Below are 19,310 nucleotides of genomic sequence, written 5' to 3' on the forward strand. Positions count from 1 at the left end.
AACTTTCAATATTTTTTTATATTACGCCTTTACAACATATTCGTCAGTCAGAGATTACAGAAGCAAGAATCGTATTTTATTTCACATACAGAAATGGGTAGTGATGACAAAATAGCAACAGTGAAGAGTATAACCGATGATGACAACGTCTATGATTGCAAAAGCGGATATGAATTACACAGAGGAAAATAAAAGTGCTTGATATAGAAAATGAAGAGCATTCTTCCAACATTTATTTATAAAACCACAAATATAGAAAAATAAGAATGAATTAATACAAAAGATACTTACAGATAAAAAAAAAAAAACATACTTTTAACAATACGAAAACAGGATAAAAAAACAAGTTCATTTTGACATGTTGAATTGAACTTGATTCTGTTGCATTTTAAACAGGATCCTGCCATTAAGTCCTTTTGCATTTCAACTTGATTCTACCATGAGGTCCTTGTGCTTTTAAATAGGATTCTTCCTCACATCAATTCTGGAATTGTTTGAGATCAGTGGTCCGGTGTTGAGGCTGGATCGGCGGGACTCTCTGAGTGATTTGGCAAATGGCAGAGATGTTGTCCCACTCCAAGGGCCCGTACCAGTCTGAACCACCCGGTTTACAGGCGTCTCCATGGCCACCTGCTGCTGTAGCTCCTCCATGCCGCAGGGGTCCTCGGTGGGGAGGGAGGAGCGCCTCCATGTGGCAGGGAGAGGTGCGTTGACCAGCTCCCTTATTTCTTCCCGGGACCTGGTTGGTCTCTCTGGCTCCCCTGGCCCTCCCCTACGGCTGTCGTCTGGGCCTCGGCTCAGCCTCTCCACACTGCCACTGCCTATTCTGCCCTCAAAGACTGGAACTGCAACGCAACATATAAAATAATGAATATTCACATGCCTCACAGCCCAGCACTGAACAGGACAGGCTAAGAGGAATACTCAGTCACAAACACTGAATACTTATTATTCCCTGACAGATGTGCCTATTTTACATGAGAGATAGAGCAGATGTCTGAGTATTTGAGCAGATGAGGATTATTTTAGCAGAAATCAGAGATTGGATTGTTTTTTTAATACCCATACCTTCTGTTATCTTACCTACATTATGTTACATTAATGTACTTTACCCACTGACTAGAGCGCCTTGAAAAAAATAACAATAATATGTCCCTATCCAAAATGAGCCATACATTACCCTTTCCCTGCTCCATGGGTTGGCTGGTGTTGCCACACAGCTCCCTGAACCGGTTGCTCAGTTCCAGGTTGGCAGTCTTGTAGTGGTTGAGCTCTTTACTGAGGTTATGGATCCAGCCTTCGTACTGCCTCTGCCTCCCCGCCAGGCCCTCGTCCATTTGCTCTGTAGGGAAGTAAACATCAGGGGGACCACAACAATACCTGAGGAACACTGCGCTGCAGATAATGGGCCTGGTGGCTGTTATCACACTGGGTGTGGGAGGGTTGAATGGGAGGTATAGACATGGCAAACTGAATGGAGATAAAATATCAACAATATATATATATTTTTAAAAAGATACGCGTAGTTGTGCCTGTGTCTCATTTTGTTGGCTTGAGGTGGAGCAAAAACGGCAAATGTGCCTAAATCTTCGTTGAAAACAAAAAATTTTGGTTATATTCTGCCTAAATCCTACAGGTGTGTGTATTTATTTGTGTGTGAGGCCCACCTCGGCACTGCTGCAGCAGTAGCTGTACACTCCTCTCATGCTCCTTCTGCTGCTGTGTGAGCCTGCGGTCCGTGTCGAGCTGCGTGCGGTCCAGAGCGTTCTCCAGCCACTGCACCAGCTGCAACTGCTCCTCACGACGCATCTCTAGATCTGCCAGGGCCAGCTGCAGCTTACGCTCCTCCTCCCGCAGCGACACCACCTACACACACAAACAACTTACATTCCCTATCTTTCTCTCACTCCATTTCCATGCTGCTTTGAATCATAATGGAGATTTGCTGTGTACACATAGGCTATGCGGCCATGTATTTGAGCAGACACAGTGAAAACCACAACAGTAGAGAAGAGCCAACACAGACAGACCTTGTCAAAGTACTTGCAGAGCAGTGCACGGGTCTCTGAGGCAGACAGGTAGCTGAGTTTGGCCATGAGGTTCATCTCCCACTGGGAGAGCATGCTGGCAGAGGCCCTCAGCTGCCTCTGTCTCTGGGTGATGGCCTCGTTCTTATACTCTATAGCAGCGTCCAGAGCCTCGATGGCCTCGTCCAGCTGGAACACAGACCGCTCCTCCTGGGGACAGAACAAAGAGAACCACAGGGGTTGAAATGGGGGAGGAATACAGGCACACACACAATATACCAAACTACAGAAACTATACAAATACTATGTATGGAAAGAATCCACAGAGAAGTGTTGGGGCAGTGTTAGAAGCTTCTGTAAGCCTGTAGGGTCTCTGACCTCTGGTGAGAGCAGACTACCCTGCCGTAGTTTGTCATCCAGCTCCACTCTCTGTTTGAGCAGTGTGTCCTTCTCCTGGCGCAGGTTGTTGATCTCCTGGCGGATCTGCTGGGAGTCCTGGGCACTGCTGCTGCGGAGCAGGCCATTCCTCTCACTCAGCTCCCGCTCCAGAGACTCGATACGGCCAGACAATGTCACCAGGTCCTCACTGAGGGCCTACGGGGAGAGAAGAGATACACTACCGTTGAAGGAAAGACACTACTCGGCCGTACTAGATTTATGAATGATTTATCAAATAGAAGTACAGAAAATCATTAAATTGACAGTGAAATTAACTTGGCAAACCACTATACCTGTAGGGCCACTGAGTGTGTGGGGCCTGTTTAATGTGTGTGTACCTGACTGGAGCGGAGTCTCTTGGTCTCCAGGCCACTGCGTTCCTGCAGCAGGGCCTCCTTCTTGGCTAGGATCTGTTCCCTCTTAGTCAGCTCTCCCTCCAGGTCCTCCAGTCCTTTCCTCTGCTCCAGAACACTTTCCATCTCCTCATCCAGCCAGCGCTTCTGCTCCTCAATCTTCTGCACCCACGGGAACACATGCAGACACATTTCATTTGGATCCACAATGAAACACGGTAGTACAGTACAAAGGAACTCAATATTTCAGAAGTAACACACATTGCCCACAAAGGGGCACACACAGCAAATGTAGACACACCCCACATCTGAAGAACATTCAATAACAAGACAAGCCATTTTGCTCATTGGAAGCTCAGAAAAGAACAATTAAACACTTGTAAATCTATAACTGACAGGCAGCTGAGAATTTTTGTTGTTGATTGCCCATCATTCAGTGTATTGATCTATATCGCACCCATCTCCATCACACAGACTGCCAGGTCTCTTACTCTCTTCATTAAAAAGACCATGCTAAGAGATCCACTAAAACAGGCTTTCTCACAGAGTTCAGTATGGTGGCCGCGTATCACACTGGTCCAGTGTGAGTGTCAGTGTGAGATCTGGGCCTGTCCAGGCACACCAGTTAATGACTTGAGACTCTCTCCACTCAATGTGTACTATGAGTGTGAGATATAAGACACACAGGGGAAACTCAGCTGCATATAGTTGCTGGGGGATACGAGGCATTTTTCATCTTTCACTTTTAACAATGGAAATAAAGCCTTTGGATGTTGAAACATGCCTTTTGGCTAAATATGTAGCCAGCTGATCTCCTGGCCAGGCTAGTGTTTTGTTGTTTTATGTCCTTGGCTCAAATATAGAGGAAACTGTGTAAAACCACATAAAATACGTGAAAAGGCTGTAGAATTACTCTATAAATGGTGTAGAACTACTGCATAGAGGTGAATGAACATGGTTTGTATGTAACATCTATATAAATGCTTCTGAGATTCTATGCCTATTGTATAACTGGTGTATAAATACTTCAACTGTTTATATGTGCTATATAAATGTTTCATAAGCATTGTAGAAGACCCATGTCACACCAGTTGCTCCTCCAGTGATATGACAGAGCCGTTGCTGCCGCTGCGTCTCTGTCTCTGGAAGGCAGCAATCTCCTCCGTCTTTATCCTCAGGATCTTCTGCTGCTGTTCATTCTTTATCTCCAACTCCTGGGGAGGGAGGGAGGGAAAGAAGGAGTATTCAGTAAAAACAGGGATACCAAGGTAGGCAGGCATCATATTTTATGATTCTGTCCACAGAATCGGCCCCAGTGGAGTGTATGGAATACACTCTGAATGCAAATTAGTCATGTGTTGATGCCATGTGATCACTGGAGACTTTTGATGTGACAAATGCCAATCTGTAAAAACCACAGCATTGTCCTGCTCCACTCTGTTTCTTAGCAGGTATTCTACATTCTCCAGGGCTGAACCTTGACTCGGTGCGTGCGTCGCTGCATCTCTGTCTCCAGGCGTCGTTTCTGTTGGCTCTCGTGTCGCAGACGTCTCTGCAGCTGCTCCTGCTGCTGCCTCATGCCCTGCACGCTGCGCTCCAGCTCCGAAACACGCCGCTCGCTCTGCGCAGACAGCAAGGCCAGCCGTGCAGTGTCCCTCTGACGCTGGCTCAGGACCTAACGCGCACACACACACACACACACACACATATATATATATGAACAAACCGACACAGGCAAATACAAACATCCACTATGAGCAGACAATCTAACTGATGTTACGAGTGTACAGTATGCATTAGTGTAGGAGTCTGACTCAGACAGACCGACCTGTACTTTGTTCTGTGCTGCAGCTATCTTCCTGCGACACTCCTGGGCCCTGGTCCTGTCAGTGACACCGCTGGTCTCCTTCTCATGTTTCTCCAGGTCCTGAAGCTGTCTCTGGGCCTCCTGGACCTCCTGCCTGGCCTGCTCAGCTTCCCCCTCCAGGGCAGAGATCTTACGGGTGTACTGCCTGTTCAGAGCCTGGGCGTCCTTACCTACAGTAACACACGATAACATCTGTCCCACCACTCCATGGTACATTACGTATTGTTTATGGGGCGAAAACAGGCATGTGATTGCCATCATATAGAAAGCCAGGAAGGAATGGTCTTAGGTATGTACCTGTCTTGACCAGTTCTCTGATGAGCTCCTCCTTCATGCGGATGGTGACAGACAGCTCTCTGATTTTCTGCTGGGCCTGTAGCAGGCCCCACTCTGACCCCAGCCCCACTGAGCTCTCCCCTACACTGGAGTTGGCTGCACAGAGAGAAGGGGACGCAAACACATGTTACTGCTTCCACAGTCATAACTTAACTTTGAATTAGTTCATTTAGAATTTTATTAGGCCTCGTCCTGCTGTGGGACTCACATGGTCGCCTGGTGGAGAATTGTTCAGAGGGAGGCAGCCTAGGCAGCTGAGACAGGAGACCTCTCCCTCCAGCTGCTGATCCACCCATGATATCTCTCTTAGTCCAAGTCAGATTCACGTGTCTAAGAGATACATACAGTAGCCATCAATAACCTAGACAGTCAATGATGCTTGGGCATTCTATAATCTGCCTGATCTCACTCAGTTTTAAATAAAGATGTGATATTCTCTCCATACTTCCGTCTGTCATGGCTCATGTTGACGTAAGTGTCCTCCTCCTCAGAGTCTTTCACCTCTCCCCCTCCCAGGTCCTCGTGGTCATGAGAAGATTGACCATAACCACACTGGATCTGGTCACCAAACGAGCTGCTCTCCACACAGCCCAGTGGACCAACCTACAGCCAACACAGTCACACTCATAGCACACAGCGACATACACTGTGGAACACACTACTGATTAATGTTGAGACTAGAACTTCATGCCAGTTTTCAATCCACTACTAAAAGGTGCTGATCAGTCAGTTACCTGTCTGTTGGTGAGTCCATTGTGGGAGTGGCGCATGGAGCCCTGGGGGGCGGTGTGGGGGCGTGGTGTCAGGAGTAATCCTAGCCCCGGTACACCTGGCCTTGAGAGCAGACACTGCAGCTCCACTATCACATCCTGCTGCTCCTGCAGCTTATCACTCTAGGGGAGGGGGAGAGAATATAACATTGAAACAATGAACAATGTTGATCATCTCTCAAGATGGAAATTATTATCGACAGAGACTAGTACTGAAATATAGGAGGCAAGTGAGGACAGACTAAGAAATGAGACAAAATGTATTTGCTTTTATTCTTTGATGATTAGGTTTCTTCCTAGGTTCTGGCCTTTCTAGTGAGTTTTTCCTAGCCACCGTGCTTCTACACCTGCATTGCTTGCTGTTTGGGGTTTTAGGCTGGGTTTCTGTACAGCACTTTCTGACATCAGCTGAGAAAAGAAGGGCTTTATAAATTGATTTGATGATTACAGTGCTGTCATGTTGAAAACCAAAATGCCAGTAAGAAGTCAAAATGCTGTGTAGTTCTGACCTGCTGTTTGTACTGCTCCATGGCATCCTCCAGAGCAGCCAGGAAGTCTGTGTTCTCTCTCTCCAGCTGCTGGACCTGGCCCTGGAGCTGAGCCACACTCTCCTCCCTCTCACGGCCCAACTCCTCTCCACCACTCTCTGCCTCCTGTGGGGTTCAATGACAGATACATTATGAGTCACAGAGCACAACAACACTTCCTGGATTGTTCGGTGAGATGATTGATGCTTTACCACCATAACTCCATCAGGTTGTTTGAATGTTTTAGGATAGGATGAACTTGGGCTGGGCGACATGGCCAAAATATCACATGACAATATTTTTCTCATTTTTGACAGCATGGTGGTATTTGACAGTATTTTATGTTTCTGAAAAATAAACATTCTAAATATGTTTTATGAGCAGTGAAACCTCTTTCTTCATATCTTCCTCTCGGAACCTTCTCTGTGTGTGCCGGGTATCATTTATCCACGAGAAAATACTTTCGACCACTAGCGTTGGGTGCACTAGTGGATATCCGACGGATGAATGTGGACCAAAGTACTTAAAAGTATGCCACCATGTGCATACATATGAAAATGTTACCCATTACTCTGGCAACAACTTTACTTTGGTGAGTTACAACAACAAATTCATTTTAAGTGGTTTTACTGGGCTTCTGCCATTCTGACTGCTTTAAACTCAAATCAAACTAGTTAAAAACTGACCGTGAAGTAGTCCACTTTATAGAACTGTTAACTTAGCACTGTATCAACATATCGCTATAAACAGCATTGTAAAAACCCATAGCAGTATACATCTGCTAGTGTTTACTGAATGACATAGCTTCATCCAAACATTCCCACACCTTTCCTGCAACTCTCAAGTATCTCTGCTGGAGGGTAATGGATTGGAAGATGAAAGGTTAACGTTTCAGTAAGTGAATACATTGCAATATGTTATTTACGTATTCATTTTTTCCTGCTTTATGTATGCATAAGAGATAACTAATTTGTGTGTAACAACAACAAAAACGTTTTAGCTAAAACCCATAGCAGTCCATACCGGTATACCTCAAAATACGATATATTACCCAGCCCTAGGAGGAACCTCTTTTTGATAAGATAAAATATTTTGTTAAGCCTTTTCTTTGAATAAATTGGAGCTTTATGAATATGTAGTGAGCGATGTAGTGATTGTTAATGTGTGTATGACCTGGTTCTTGACAGCAGCCCTCCCCCTCCTCAGAGCGGAGGTGTCTTCGGTAGAGCTGCTCTCGATGCCGCTGTCAGGTCCTGAGGCAGTGGTCAGGCCGCTGCGTTCTTCCTCCACAGAACACAGCCAGTCCTTCACCCTCAGGACTTGCTCCGCAGACAGTGTCCCCTCACCCTTCAGCTCACACAGCAACCTGGGGATGGGTACACAGACTTACATATTCAGACAACTACTCCTGAGCTCATTAGCCAAACAACACCCACACACATCTGTCCTCACAATAAAGTGCACTTTGTTTATGAAACTGATTATATTACATCTAGTCGACTACTTAACTTATTGCCAATGATTATTAAGAAAAATAAAGCAGTTTCATCTCACCTGTATGCAGTGTCAGTGCAGGTCCTGTAGTGGGCACTCTGGGCTTGCAGTCTGATGATTTCTCCCTCTCCTGGGCGCGACCGCTTGTCTGGGTCCAAGCGGGCGATGATACGGGTCTCTGAGCGTTGACGGTTCTCTAGGGCCCTGCGGAGCGCCCGGATCTGCTGCTCCAGCCCCTCCACACGGTCCGACTCTCCTCTGCAGTTCACCGTAGCCCGGTTCTGGATGTTGCGGGCCCGCTTGGCGTAGTTCAGTGTGTTCAGGCTCTCGTCAAAGTCCGCAGAGGAGGGGCTGATGCATGCAATCATTAGTGTTTTGGCGTTTCCTCCCAGAGAATCTTTCAAGATCCTGCATACAGATTTTAAATGTCATAAGTAAATCGGGGGAAAATAATTTGCAAAATAAAAGAAGGAGGAAAGCAATATATCCTGCACACCCTTTTATGAGTCCCCAAATGTTAGAGGACTACATACCTGGTGATTTTGGAGTCCCTGTATGGTATATGGGTGCCTCTCCTCTTGGGGTCTCCCAGGGCTCCTATGACATTCCCCAGGGCCAGTAGGCCACTGTTGATCTGGATGCTCTCCTTCAGCCTCTCCCCTGTGTTCCCTGTGCGGAGGATCCTCTCCGACCCTGCCAGGTCCACAAAGTGGAACTTAGAGGAGAGGATGTGAGGCCCGGTGCCCGTGGTGGGGTTACCATGGGCCTGGGAGCCGCCGCGGCGCTGGTCCATGTGCACGCTGAAGATGGTGTGTGAGCGGCTGGAGTGGGGATTCATCTGGGTGACGCCTGTGTGTCTGGCTGTGTTGCCAGACTCCAGCAGGCTCAGCACCTCGTCCAGCCCCTCCACCTCACACTCCTTCACCCCGCACAGCACTGCAGGGAAGCGCACAAACATGAGCACAGACAGAGCCATGAATAACTAACACACACGACTTTGACTACTCCCTACCCTCATGTTGAAATTTAAGATCCCAGACAACACAGAGAGATGCTTGTTTGTGATAAATATTTGTTATAAAAACAAAACAAAAAATCCATACCAATGTTGCCCTTGTCATCCTCTCTGATGTGGATGTCCTTGCTGGATGTCTCCACCTCCAGCAGGTCCCTGAAGTCCTCCTTGTACACCTCCAGGTATGACACTCGGACAGAGAAGTCACTGAGGTCATTCTCATCTAGCAGCTTGAAGACCTCAGCCACAGCCCTGGGGACGATGCCCTGCTCCTCATCCCTAAAGGAAGCTACACACAGACACTGGGTTCATATACCCTGTATGGTATAGCCTAGTAACCTCTGAAGATAATTAAATATGTACGTATATAAAACCATTGCCTGCAGCTTTGCACTGTTTTCATTGAAGGAACACGTACCTCTGACACACACATGCACCACAGAACTGATCTAATATAACACATACTTCATCTCACACAAACACACACGCTCTGTGTTATAACCATAACCCACCCACACAGCTTTGCCATCTCACACACCAGTAGCTCAGATGGCAAGCCTGTCTGGTATGGACTGTTCCCGCAGGCTGTGGCAGCTGAATTGTAGGAAGTGCAGTTGGCTTCCAGGACGGGTGTGAACTCTCTGCATATCAGCATTTATATATCACACACCAGAAGACGTGCATCCATTCTCCGCTCCTCTACACTACAAGCTAGTACACCTCCTTTGATTGGACTCAAAAGCCATAGAAAAAAAGTATTAAATGACCAAACATTGCAGGTAGCAGGGAAGAAACCAGAAACTCACAAATGTTGGCCTCTCCAATAGTGTATGTCTTGCCAGAGCCTGTCTGTCCATAGGTGAAGACAGTGGTGTTGAAACCCTGAAAGAAGGCCTCTATGAGGGGCTGGACACACACAGCGTACACCTCCTCCTGGCAGCTGTTCTCCTCAAACAGGAAGTCACAGTGGAAGTGTCGGTCGTGACCCAGAGTGACCCTGCGCTGCTCAGGGTCAGCCGTCATGCAGCTTTCGTGTCTGTGCAGCAGCTCCTTGGGCAGCAGGGGGCGCACTCGAACAGCGACCTGCACCGCCATGTCCTCCGACCTGCCATGGCCAGGAACTTTGGGAGACATCGCTGACAGGCTGGGCTAGCTGTCAGGGGTCCAGGAGTCCCTTCAGGGTTTCTGGTTTGTGAGTTCAATCATCTTAGACAGGACATCCTACACAGGCCAAAATAACCACAATCTACTCATACACTCATACAGAAAAACCCCATCAATAATCCTCATACAGAAAATATGTTAACATTCAATGTGATCCATGTTGGAAAGAAATAAAATGTGTGAAAGAAAGAAAATACTAATAGAAAGAGGCAAATATATTGTGTAAATAATATATTATAAACTGGGTGGTTCGAGCCCTGAAGGCCGATTGGCTGAAAACCTTCTAATTACATTGGTAACCAGTTCATAATAGCAATACGCTTTGTGGTATATGGCCAATATACCACGGCTAAGGCGTTGCCGCGTTGCGGCGTGCCTGGATACAGCCCTTAGCCATGGTATATTGGCCATATACCACACCCCCTCGGGCCTTATTGCTTAAATATAGGCCTAGCTCTATCGTTATATAAACAATGCCAATGAGTCCATGCTATGATGGGAACTTCATAGATGGCATTGTTATCTGGTCATAATAAAATAAGCATCTAGCAAAACAAGATGTGCTAGTCATTTGATGGCTAGTCATCTGCTAAACAGCACATCCAGTCTGAATTTGTTTTGGGGATTTGTATACATTAATTAGCATAGAAAAGATGTCTGACGTCTTGGCTGCAAAGTAAACAAAAACTTTGATTTGGAACTCGCACAGCCTGCAGGCTAGCTTTAGCTTAACCTACACACAGGATGGCATAGCTCTGGTCCATTGCGTGTCCATTGCATATACGAACCCAATCAATGATTTGAAGTTTTCCAGAGATCTGTATATAATGACGAGATGTTCATGTCTCCACCCTAATAATGGGAGTCATTGTCCCAAAGGTAGGAAGGCAGGCGCAAGTTCAGGTAAATATTAGCCCATACATACTAACGCTTCGCAAATTCCTCTCTGACCCTTCTCTGCGTGTGCAGGGTACCATTTATCCCAAATAAAATACTTTCGACCACTGACGTCGGGTGCGCTTTCACTAGTGGCGATCCGTCGTATGAGCGTGGACCAAAGTGCTTAAAGGTATGCCACATTGATGCCAGTCACTAAACAAAAGTCATTTACAGCTAAAAACAACACTCAGACTGAAGATGTTAGCAGATCGTTATGGCTGCTTTGTGTGATGTATTGTTGTCTCTACCTTCTTTCCCTTTGTGCCAATAATGTTTGTACCATATTTTGTGCTGCTACCATGCTGTGTTGTCATGTGTTGCTGCCTTGATATGTTGTTGTCTCCGGTCTCTGATGTGATGTGTTTTGTCCTAATTTATATTGTAATTATTTTTAATCCCAGGCCCCCGTCCCGCATGAGGCCTTTTGGTATAGGCCGTCATTGTAAATAAGAATTTGTTCTTAACTGACTTGCCTAGTTAAATAAATAAAAAATGACCAGCCAATTCGTTGTCATCGCGCGATGTACCAGATCTAATGATAGTCTCGGTAGCTAGCTGGCTAACTAGCGAGGAAAGTAACTTTTGTTGCTAACTAACTAGCGTTAGCTGGCTAACATTGTTTTACGAGAACAACAAAATACATACGTATACCGTAACGTTAGTTGCCAAAATAGCTAATTTGGTTGAGGATCTTCACAGAACGTCATCGTTAGCTAGCAGAATTTGGCCAAAAAAAGTTAGCTAGTTAACATTAGCTAAAACGTTTTTGTTCTTGTTACACACAAATTAGTTATCCCGTACCTCTTATGCATACATAAAGCAGGAAAAAATAAGTGTCAAATGAATACGTAAATAACATATTGCAATGTATTCACTTACTGAAAACTTTTTTTCATCTTCCAATCCATTACCCTCCAGCAGAGAGACTTGAGAGTTGCAGGGAAGGTGTGGGAATGTTTGGATGAAGTGATGTCATTCAGTAAACACTAGCAGATGCTCGTCCAAAGGGTTTCGACTATGTGGTGGCACAGATAGAACATATATTTGGGTATACATCCATGACCGTAAGTTACTTTTTCGTAGCAGGTTAGGATAATTAGGTTGGGAAAAGGGTTAGCTAAAATCCTCTACTAGCGTACTATGAAAAGTCACTTCCGTTCGTAGCTGTACTGTATCTATTCACAACCCGTCCAAAGTAATGTGCTGAGCGTGTTCAATTGAAACCGCTCTGGTCCAATGACTGTAATCAAACTATGATTCTGAATCTTCTCCGGTTTTTTACATTTGAAGAAGACAGGAAAAATAAGAGTACTCTCACAAATATGCAGTAGTTTATTTGGCAGTTTATCCTTATTATCCTCATTATTATTATTATTATTATTATTATTATTATTATTATTATTGCAATATCCACATGGTTATATTATGTTATGTGAATCAAACCGCTTCCCTTTTTCCACATTTTGTTACATTACAACCTTATTCTAAAATTGATTAAATTAAACATGTTCACCAATCTACACACAATACAGCATAATGATAAAGCAAAAACAGGTTATTAGAAATGTTTGCAAATTTCTTAAAAATGAAAAACTTATACATAAGTATTCAGACCCTTTGCTATGAGACTTGAAATTTTGCTCAGGTGCATCCTGTTTCCATTGATCATCCTTGAGATGTTTCTACAACTTAATTGGAGTTCACCTGTGGTAAATTCAATTGATTGGACATGATTTGGAAAGGCACTATAGTTCACTATAGTTTTTCTGTTGAGTTTCATAAATGATTGATGCTACACAGCAAACGCCACAGTCTTTGATTTCATTCATACTTAATTTTGAAGATTCTATTAGACAGATTACTGCTTGTTCGGTCTTTGTTGGGGATGTAATGCTGTTTTCTGCAGCATTGAAGTTCCCCAAGAACACCGTGGCCTCCATCATTCTTAAATGGAAGAAGTTTGGAACCACCAAGACTCTTCCTAGAGCTGGCGGCCAGGCCAAACTGTGCAATCGAGGAAGAAGGGCCTTGGTCAGGGAAATGACCAAGAACCCGATGGTCACTCTGACAGAGATCCAGAGTTCCTCGGTGGAGATGGGAGAACCTTCCAGAAGGACAACCATCTCTGCAGCACTCCACCAATCAGGCATTTATGGTAGAGTAGCCAGACGGAAGCCACTCTTCAGTATCAGGCACATGAAAGCCCACTTGGAGTTTGCCAAATTGCACCTAATGGACTCTGACATGAGAAACAAGATTCTCTGGTCTAATAAAACCAAGATTGAACTCCAAGCATCACGTCTGGAGGATACCTGGCACCACCCCTACAGTGAAGCATGGTGGTGGCAGCATCATGCTGTGGGGATATCTTTCAGTGGCAGGTACTGGGACACTAGTCAGGATCGAGGGAAAGCTGAACGGTGCAAAGTACAGAGTGAATCTTGATGAAACCTGCTCCAGAGCGCTCAGGACCTCAGACTGGGGCGTAGGTTCACCTTCCAACAGGACAACGACTCTGAATGTCCTTGACGGCCCAGCCAGAGCCCGGACTTGAACCCGATCGAACATCTCTGGAGAGACCTGAAAAAAGCTGTGCAGCGACTCTCCCAATCCAACTTGACAGAGCTTGAGATGATATGCAGAGAAGAATGGGAGAAACTCCCCAAATACAGGCGTGCCAAGCTTGTAGTGTCATACCCAAGAAGACTCGAGGCTGTATTCGCTGCCAAAGGTGCTTCAACAAAGTACTGAGTAATGTGTGTGTGTGTGTGTGTGTGTGTGTGTGTGTGTGTGTGTTTACAGTGCTGTGAAAAAGTATTTGCCCCCTTCCTGATTTCTTATTTTTTTGCACATTTGTCATACTTAAATATTTCAGATCATCAAACAAATTTAAATATTACAAAGATAACCCAATTAAACCCAAAATGCAGTTTAAGTGATGATTTTATTTATTAAGGGAAAAAGCTATCCGAACCTTCATGGCCCTATGTGAAAAAGTAATTGCCTCCTAAACCTAATAACTGGTTGCGCCACCCTCAGCAGCAACAACTGCAATCAAGCGTTTGCGATATCTGGCAATGAGTCTTTCACATCGCTGTGGAGGAATTTTGGCCCACTCTTCTTTGCAGAATTGTTTTAATTCAGCCACATTCGAGGGTTTTCGAGCATGAAGCGCCTTTTTAAGGTCACACCAAAGCATCTCAATCGGATTCAAGTCTGGACTTTGACTAGGCCACTTCAAAACCTTCATTTAATTTTATTTTTTTTAAGCCATTCAGAGGTGGACTTGCTGGTGTGTTTTGGGTCATTGTCCTGCTGCAGAACCCAAGTGCGCTTCAGCTTGAGGTCACAAACCTTTTGGTAGAGAGCAGAAGTCATGGTTCCATCAATCACAGCAAGTCGTCCAGGTCCTGAAGCAGCAAAGCAGCCCCAGACCATCACACTACCACCACCGTATTTGACTGTTGGTATGATGTTCTTTTTCTGAAATGCTGTGTTACTTTTACGCCAGATGTAACAGGACGCACACCTTCCAAAAAGTTCAACTTTTGTCTCGTCAGTACACAGAATATTTTCCCAAATGTCTTGGGAATCATCAAGATGTTTTTTTGCCAAAAGTGAGACGAGCCTTTGTTATTTTTGGTCAGCAGTGGTTTTCGCCTTGGAACTCTGCCATGGATGCCATTTCTGCAGTCTCTTTCTTATGGTTGAGTCATGAACACTGAGCTTAACTGAGGCAAGTGAGGCCTGCAGTTATTTTGATGTTGTGGGTTCTTTTGTGACCTCTTGGATGAGTCGTCGCTACGCTCTTGGGGTAATTTTGGTAGGCCGGCCACTCTTGGGAAGGTTCTCCACTGTTCCAAATTTTCTCCATTTGTGGATAATGGCTCTCAACGTGGTTCGCTGGAGTCCCAAAGCTTTAGAAATGGCTTTGTGACCCTTTCCAGACTGATAGATGTCAATTACTTTGTTTCTCATCTGTTCCTGAATTTCTTTGGATGGCGGCATGATGTCTTGCTTTTTGAGATCTTTTGGCCTACTTCACTTTGTCAGACAGGTTCTCTTTAAGTGATTTCTTGATTCAACAGGTCTGGCAGTAATCAGGCCTGAGTGTGGCTAGTGAAATTGAACTCGGCTTTCCAAAAAATGTGATTAACCACAGTAAATTCATGATTTAACAAGGGGGGAAATTACTTTGTTCACATATTGCCATGAAGGTTTGGATAGCTTTTTTCCCTTAATAAATAAAAGTATCACTTAAATTGCATTTTGTGTTTACTTGGGTTATCTTTGTGTAACATTTACATTTGTTTGATTTGAAACATTTAAGTGTGACAAATGTAAAAAAAATAAGAAATCAGGAAGGGGGCAAATACTTTTTCACAGCACTGTGTATGTATGTTTATATATACATACATACATATATACACATATACATATGTGTGTGTGTGTGTTTTTGCCTTGTCATTATGGGGTATTGTGCTATATTGATGAGGGAAAAAAACAATCAATCTGTATTTTTACCTTGATTTAACTAGGCAAGTCAGTTAAGAACAAATTCTTATTTTCAATGACGGCCTAGTGGGTTAACTGCCGGTTCAGGGGGTTTGAACTTGCAACCTTCCGGTTACTAGTCCAACGCTCTAACCACTAGGCTACCCTGCCGCCCCAATAATTCTGCAACGTAACAAAGTATGGAAAAAGTCAAGGGATCTGAATACTTTCCTATTGAGCTGTATGGATCATGTTTGTCATGTTTCTGCAGAAAGCCAGCTGGAGTCACATTAAAAATGACCTTTCCCAAATACTGGAATGCAAATCCAAAATAAAAGATGGCAAATAATTACAAATAAACCAATAACACTAAGAATTTATGTAAATGTCATGTTTTGGTTGTAGTATCACAGTAAGTTACTTAATTGTTACCCATAAATGATTTGATATAGAGATAAAGTGGCTGCATTGGATCTTTAAGAAATTGATTTAGAGACTATTGGATCTATGTTTGGAAAGCCATTTCGGTAGGCTATTGCTGCTGTCTCAAACCCACTCAACGTAACCCTATGGCACAATTAATGACCTAAGAAAAATGTAGACAGAGGACTACTGCTAAAATGATCCCAAAGGTATTTTTCCAACATTGTTTTATACAGCGCATTTTGAAATGAATCCATAATAGATGATACCAAACTGAACTCAATCTTTTCACTGTACTTCAGGCCATTTGTGATACTCAATGTTGCAAAAGACCTGGAGATTATTCTTCCTGCAGTATAGCCTGATATTATTGTAGCAGTTAAGTCTATTTTTTGGTTGTCTGTCCATTTCAGTTGAGGCACCATTCAATTATCCAGCTTTCTACAGCATGCCCCTTTTCCATAGAGATGTAGTTCTACAGCACAGTGAAAGGGTTGTTGAGTTTCACCAACAATGATCCTCGAGGCCATGGAAATCAGACTATTCCATACTGATTTGTTCTAGGCTGATGTCTGTTTTTTGGTAAAGGTTGCCATGGTAGTAACCATGGAAACATCCTACACTGATCTCAGAGTTGAAGGTAACGCCCACTCTCATTGTTACACTCTGATGCATATTCATATTTTTAAAAAAGCTATTACAAATGTCTGTCATTAGGCTTCCATTTCATATCTGTCCATCTCTCTTTGCATCCAGTAACTACTGTAAATTCAATAAACAACTAATTTCCACCAATACATTCTTCTTTCCTTGCGGCAAATGTATTTAAAATTCTATAGAGGTCTAGAATTTCACTACATTGATCAAGGCTATACTGCTGGGAAATTATACAGAGTCATTTGGCACTATGGTCCGTCTGGCACGGACAAGGCTTTCCTGTCCAAGGCTTACTACTTACTATTTGCTACTCAAGGGCCATGGAATGATATCTGTAAACAGAGTGTGTGCATTGTGTTATTAGTGTTAATAACCTTCTGATTGGTAACACTAAAGAAGAAGTTAAGGACCTACGCTAATATTTCTTAAGACTTGATAAGGAATCACAACACATAATCCATTATTTTATAACATATTTCAATACATTTCCCAAAAAGGCTGGAGATCGGCAGCAGTGGCGCTCTCTCATAGAAAACTTGTGTTCCACATAGGAACGAAGAGGATTAAGTATGAGTATTTATTCCATATCAACACTCACAATGGACCCATTTTGGCTGGCCATAAAGTCTTCATCAGCATCTGATGATTGAAGCCTCTATGGCCGAAACGTGTCCATTTTAACATCCGATGCAGCCTAAACACAGAACTGACAAAAGCCATTATATTTTAAAAGAAGAATAAAAGTTGCCTCAATCAAGATGGAGAGTTTTCTTTAATGGTAATACACTTACATTATGTGAATTTATGATGAAACGTCAAAGAACACAATGACAATAGGTTACAGTGCATCCTACAATTTAAAAAGTCCTCTTCCTAAGCGTTGTACGATTATGTCTCTACTAAAAGCTTGAGGTGTCATTGATGCATGAGTTCTGGACACTGAGGTAGACTATGACTTGTTGTCTGGGTGCTGAATTTACAACAACAAAATCACTAGTCTTCCATAGTGTCCAGGACCACAAAAGTCAGAACTCTTCACCTTGAGCTGTGGCTCCGTTTCTGTTGTAGAGTTCTGTAAGGTCAGCTTGGATGGTAGCCCTCTTGAGTCACGATGCAGTGCCATCTCCCTAGGGAAAATAAAAAGACATGACAAGCTCGATCAGGGCCAGCCAGATACATTGTAAGATTTAATTTATCACCTGTATTAATTAATAGGTAATTAAGACAAATAAATTCAAGACTGCAGTTATAGCTACTGAACTGTTTGAATTGTTTATTAAGACTCTATGTGCCCTTACAAATCCTGTTTTGGAGAAGTTAATAATGTCATGGTGTAAAATCCCAATGCCCTTTCCTGTGAGTGGGCAGTCCCTCCCAAATCCTTAATATTGTCCTTCATTTCCAGAGACTGTCACCTGTGTCCCCCTCCTCTCTCAGTGGTCAGGAAGGACACAGTCAATACAGCCACATCACTCTGAGTCTAATAAAACCCATCAATGGAGAGAGGGTGTCCTTGTAAACGCTCAAACTGCATCTAATGCAGAGTGCAACCAATCGTCCAACTGACGAGGTGGGACACAGAGAAACTAAATGTGCAATAGACCGTGTTTATGCACATCATTTTCCTAAGATACTTTCAATCACGATCAGATCTCTTGATTGGATGCATTGAAGTAGAAATAAAGAGTTCAAATAGGACATGATACCTCACCCGCTATTCTCCCAGATGAATATTTAGCCATTCTGTTTAACGGTCGGAACATACTGAGTAGCAGAAGTATAACAGTCTTTCAGTGTTAAGTTAGCAACTTGCTCATCAAAGACAGTTCAACCTGTCTGGATGCTGAAAAGGTGCTGAAAGGGAGTTGGGTCCATGAATTTTAAACGAGTCAATGTGAAATAAGGCACTTGGGTAAATGAATGATTCCCCATTGATCTCAGCAGGTAGTATGGAGCTGTGTTGGCCGCCTCTGACTGGAACTGTGGCTAATCGGCTTCATTTGAAATGGTCTAAGGCTAAGTAGTCACAATACCGTCTCTCCACTCTTCTCCATCCCTCTTGCTTTCTCTTTGTCTACACGCCTACACAAACACATCATTCTATATCAATGAATATATAATTATTAGCCTCTAAATAGCTTTTTGTCATTACCCCCACTGACGGGTTTGGCTGTGTGCTAACTGGCCTGATTAGCCTATATTCAAGTCCCATTCATTTTGCATAAGGAACTGCTTGGGTTATCACAAACAAAAGCAGAGGTCATAATTGGATAGCATTGTATGGGAGTCAGCTCCACTCAATGGGAGCAGACTTGGCTGGGGAGGAAAGGGTAACTTGCCACCGCCATGGGTAATGTATTACATTAGGAGTCCCACTGTGAGAGGGAAATTGACTTGTATCAAATACGTTTTCCCAATTAAATATATATTAACCATAATAGGGCCAGCCGCTAGTGTGAATATGAGAGACTCGTTCAAAATAGCAGAGCCTGCCTCTGCATCCATTTATATATTTACTTGGGGTCTTCATGAGGAAAAAGGTCTGGAATATGTTCCTCTTATTTCTGCTGGAGTCCTGGCAGAACTAATAGGTGCAGCATGGAATGGTAATGCATTATTAAAGCCGGCTGAATTATGCTCTCCAGCTCAAATGAAGGCCTGTCCTCTATACAATTACCGACGCAGCGGGCAGAGAGGGGCCAGGGCCAATTCTGTCCTTGTACGCTTTGAATGGAAACTAATGTTCAACTAGAGCGCCTATGATTATGGCAGACTATGATTCATAAAATGCTGGCAATTTGCTTTT

The 19,310-nt window shown here is 43.8% G+C and overlaps 1 protein-coding gene across 1 annotated transcript; it reads right to left on the reverse strand.

Annotated features, from left to right (window-relative positions):
- LOC139411514 (kinesin-like protein kif7) lies at positions 1-12,081 on the reverse strand. Its single transcript, XM_071157978.1, has 20 exons — positions 11,810-12,081; positions 9,634-10,048; positions 8,916-9,116; positions 8,346-8,748; positions 7,873-8,220; positions 7,492-7,684; positions 6,301-6,444; positions 5,756-5,914; positions 5,467-5,624; positions 5,230-5,351; positions 4,983-5,117; positions 4,647-4,855; positions 4,296-4,493; positions 3,907-4,032; positions 2,804-2,980; positions 2,406-2,621; positions 2,031-2,237; positions 1,668-1,866; positions 1,181-1,342; positions 1-845 (listed from the first exon to the last, which is right to left on the reverse strand). Exons 2-20 carry the CDS (start codon positions 9,959-9,961, stop codon positions 457-459), a joined length of 4,074 nt encoding a protein of 1,357 aa, XP_071014079.1. The 5' UTR covers positions 9,962-10,048; positions 11,810-12,081; the 3' UTR covers positions 1-456.
- Between the last annotated feature and the right edge of the window lie 7,229 nt (positions 12,082-19,310).

Source organism: Oncorhynchus clarkii, chromosome 6, assembly GCF_045791955.1.
Source record: "Oncorhynchus clarkii lewisi isolate Uvic-CL-2024 chromosome 6, UVic_Ocla_1.0, whole genome shotgun sequence".
In the NCBI taxonomy this organism is placed as follows: Eukaryota; Metazoa; Chordata; class Actinopteri; order Salmoniformes; family Salmonidae; genus Oncorhynchus; species Oncorhynchus clarkii.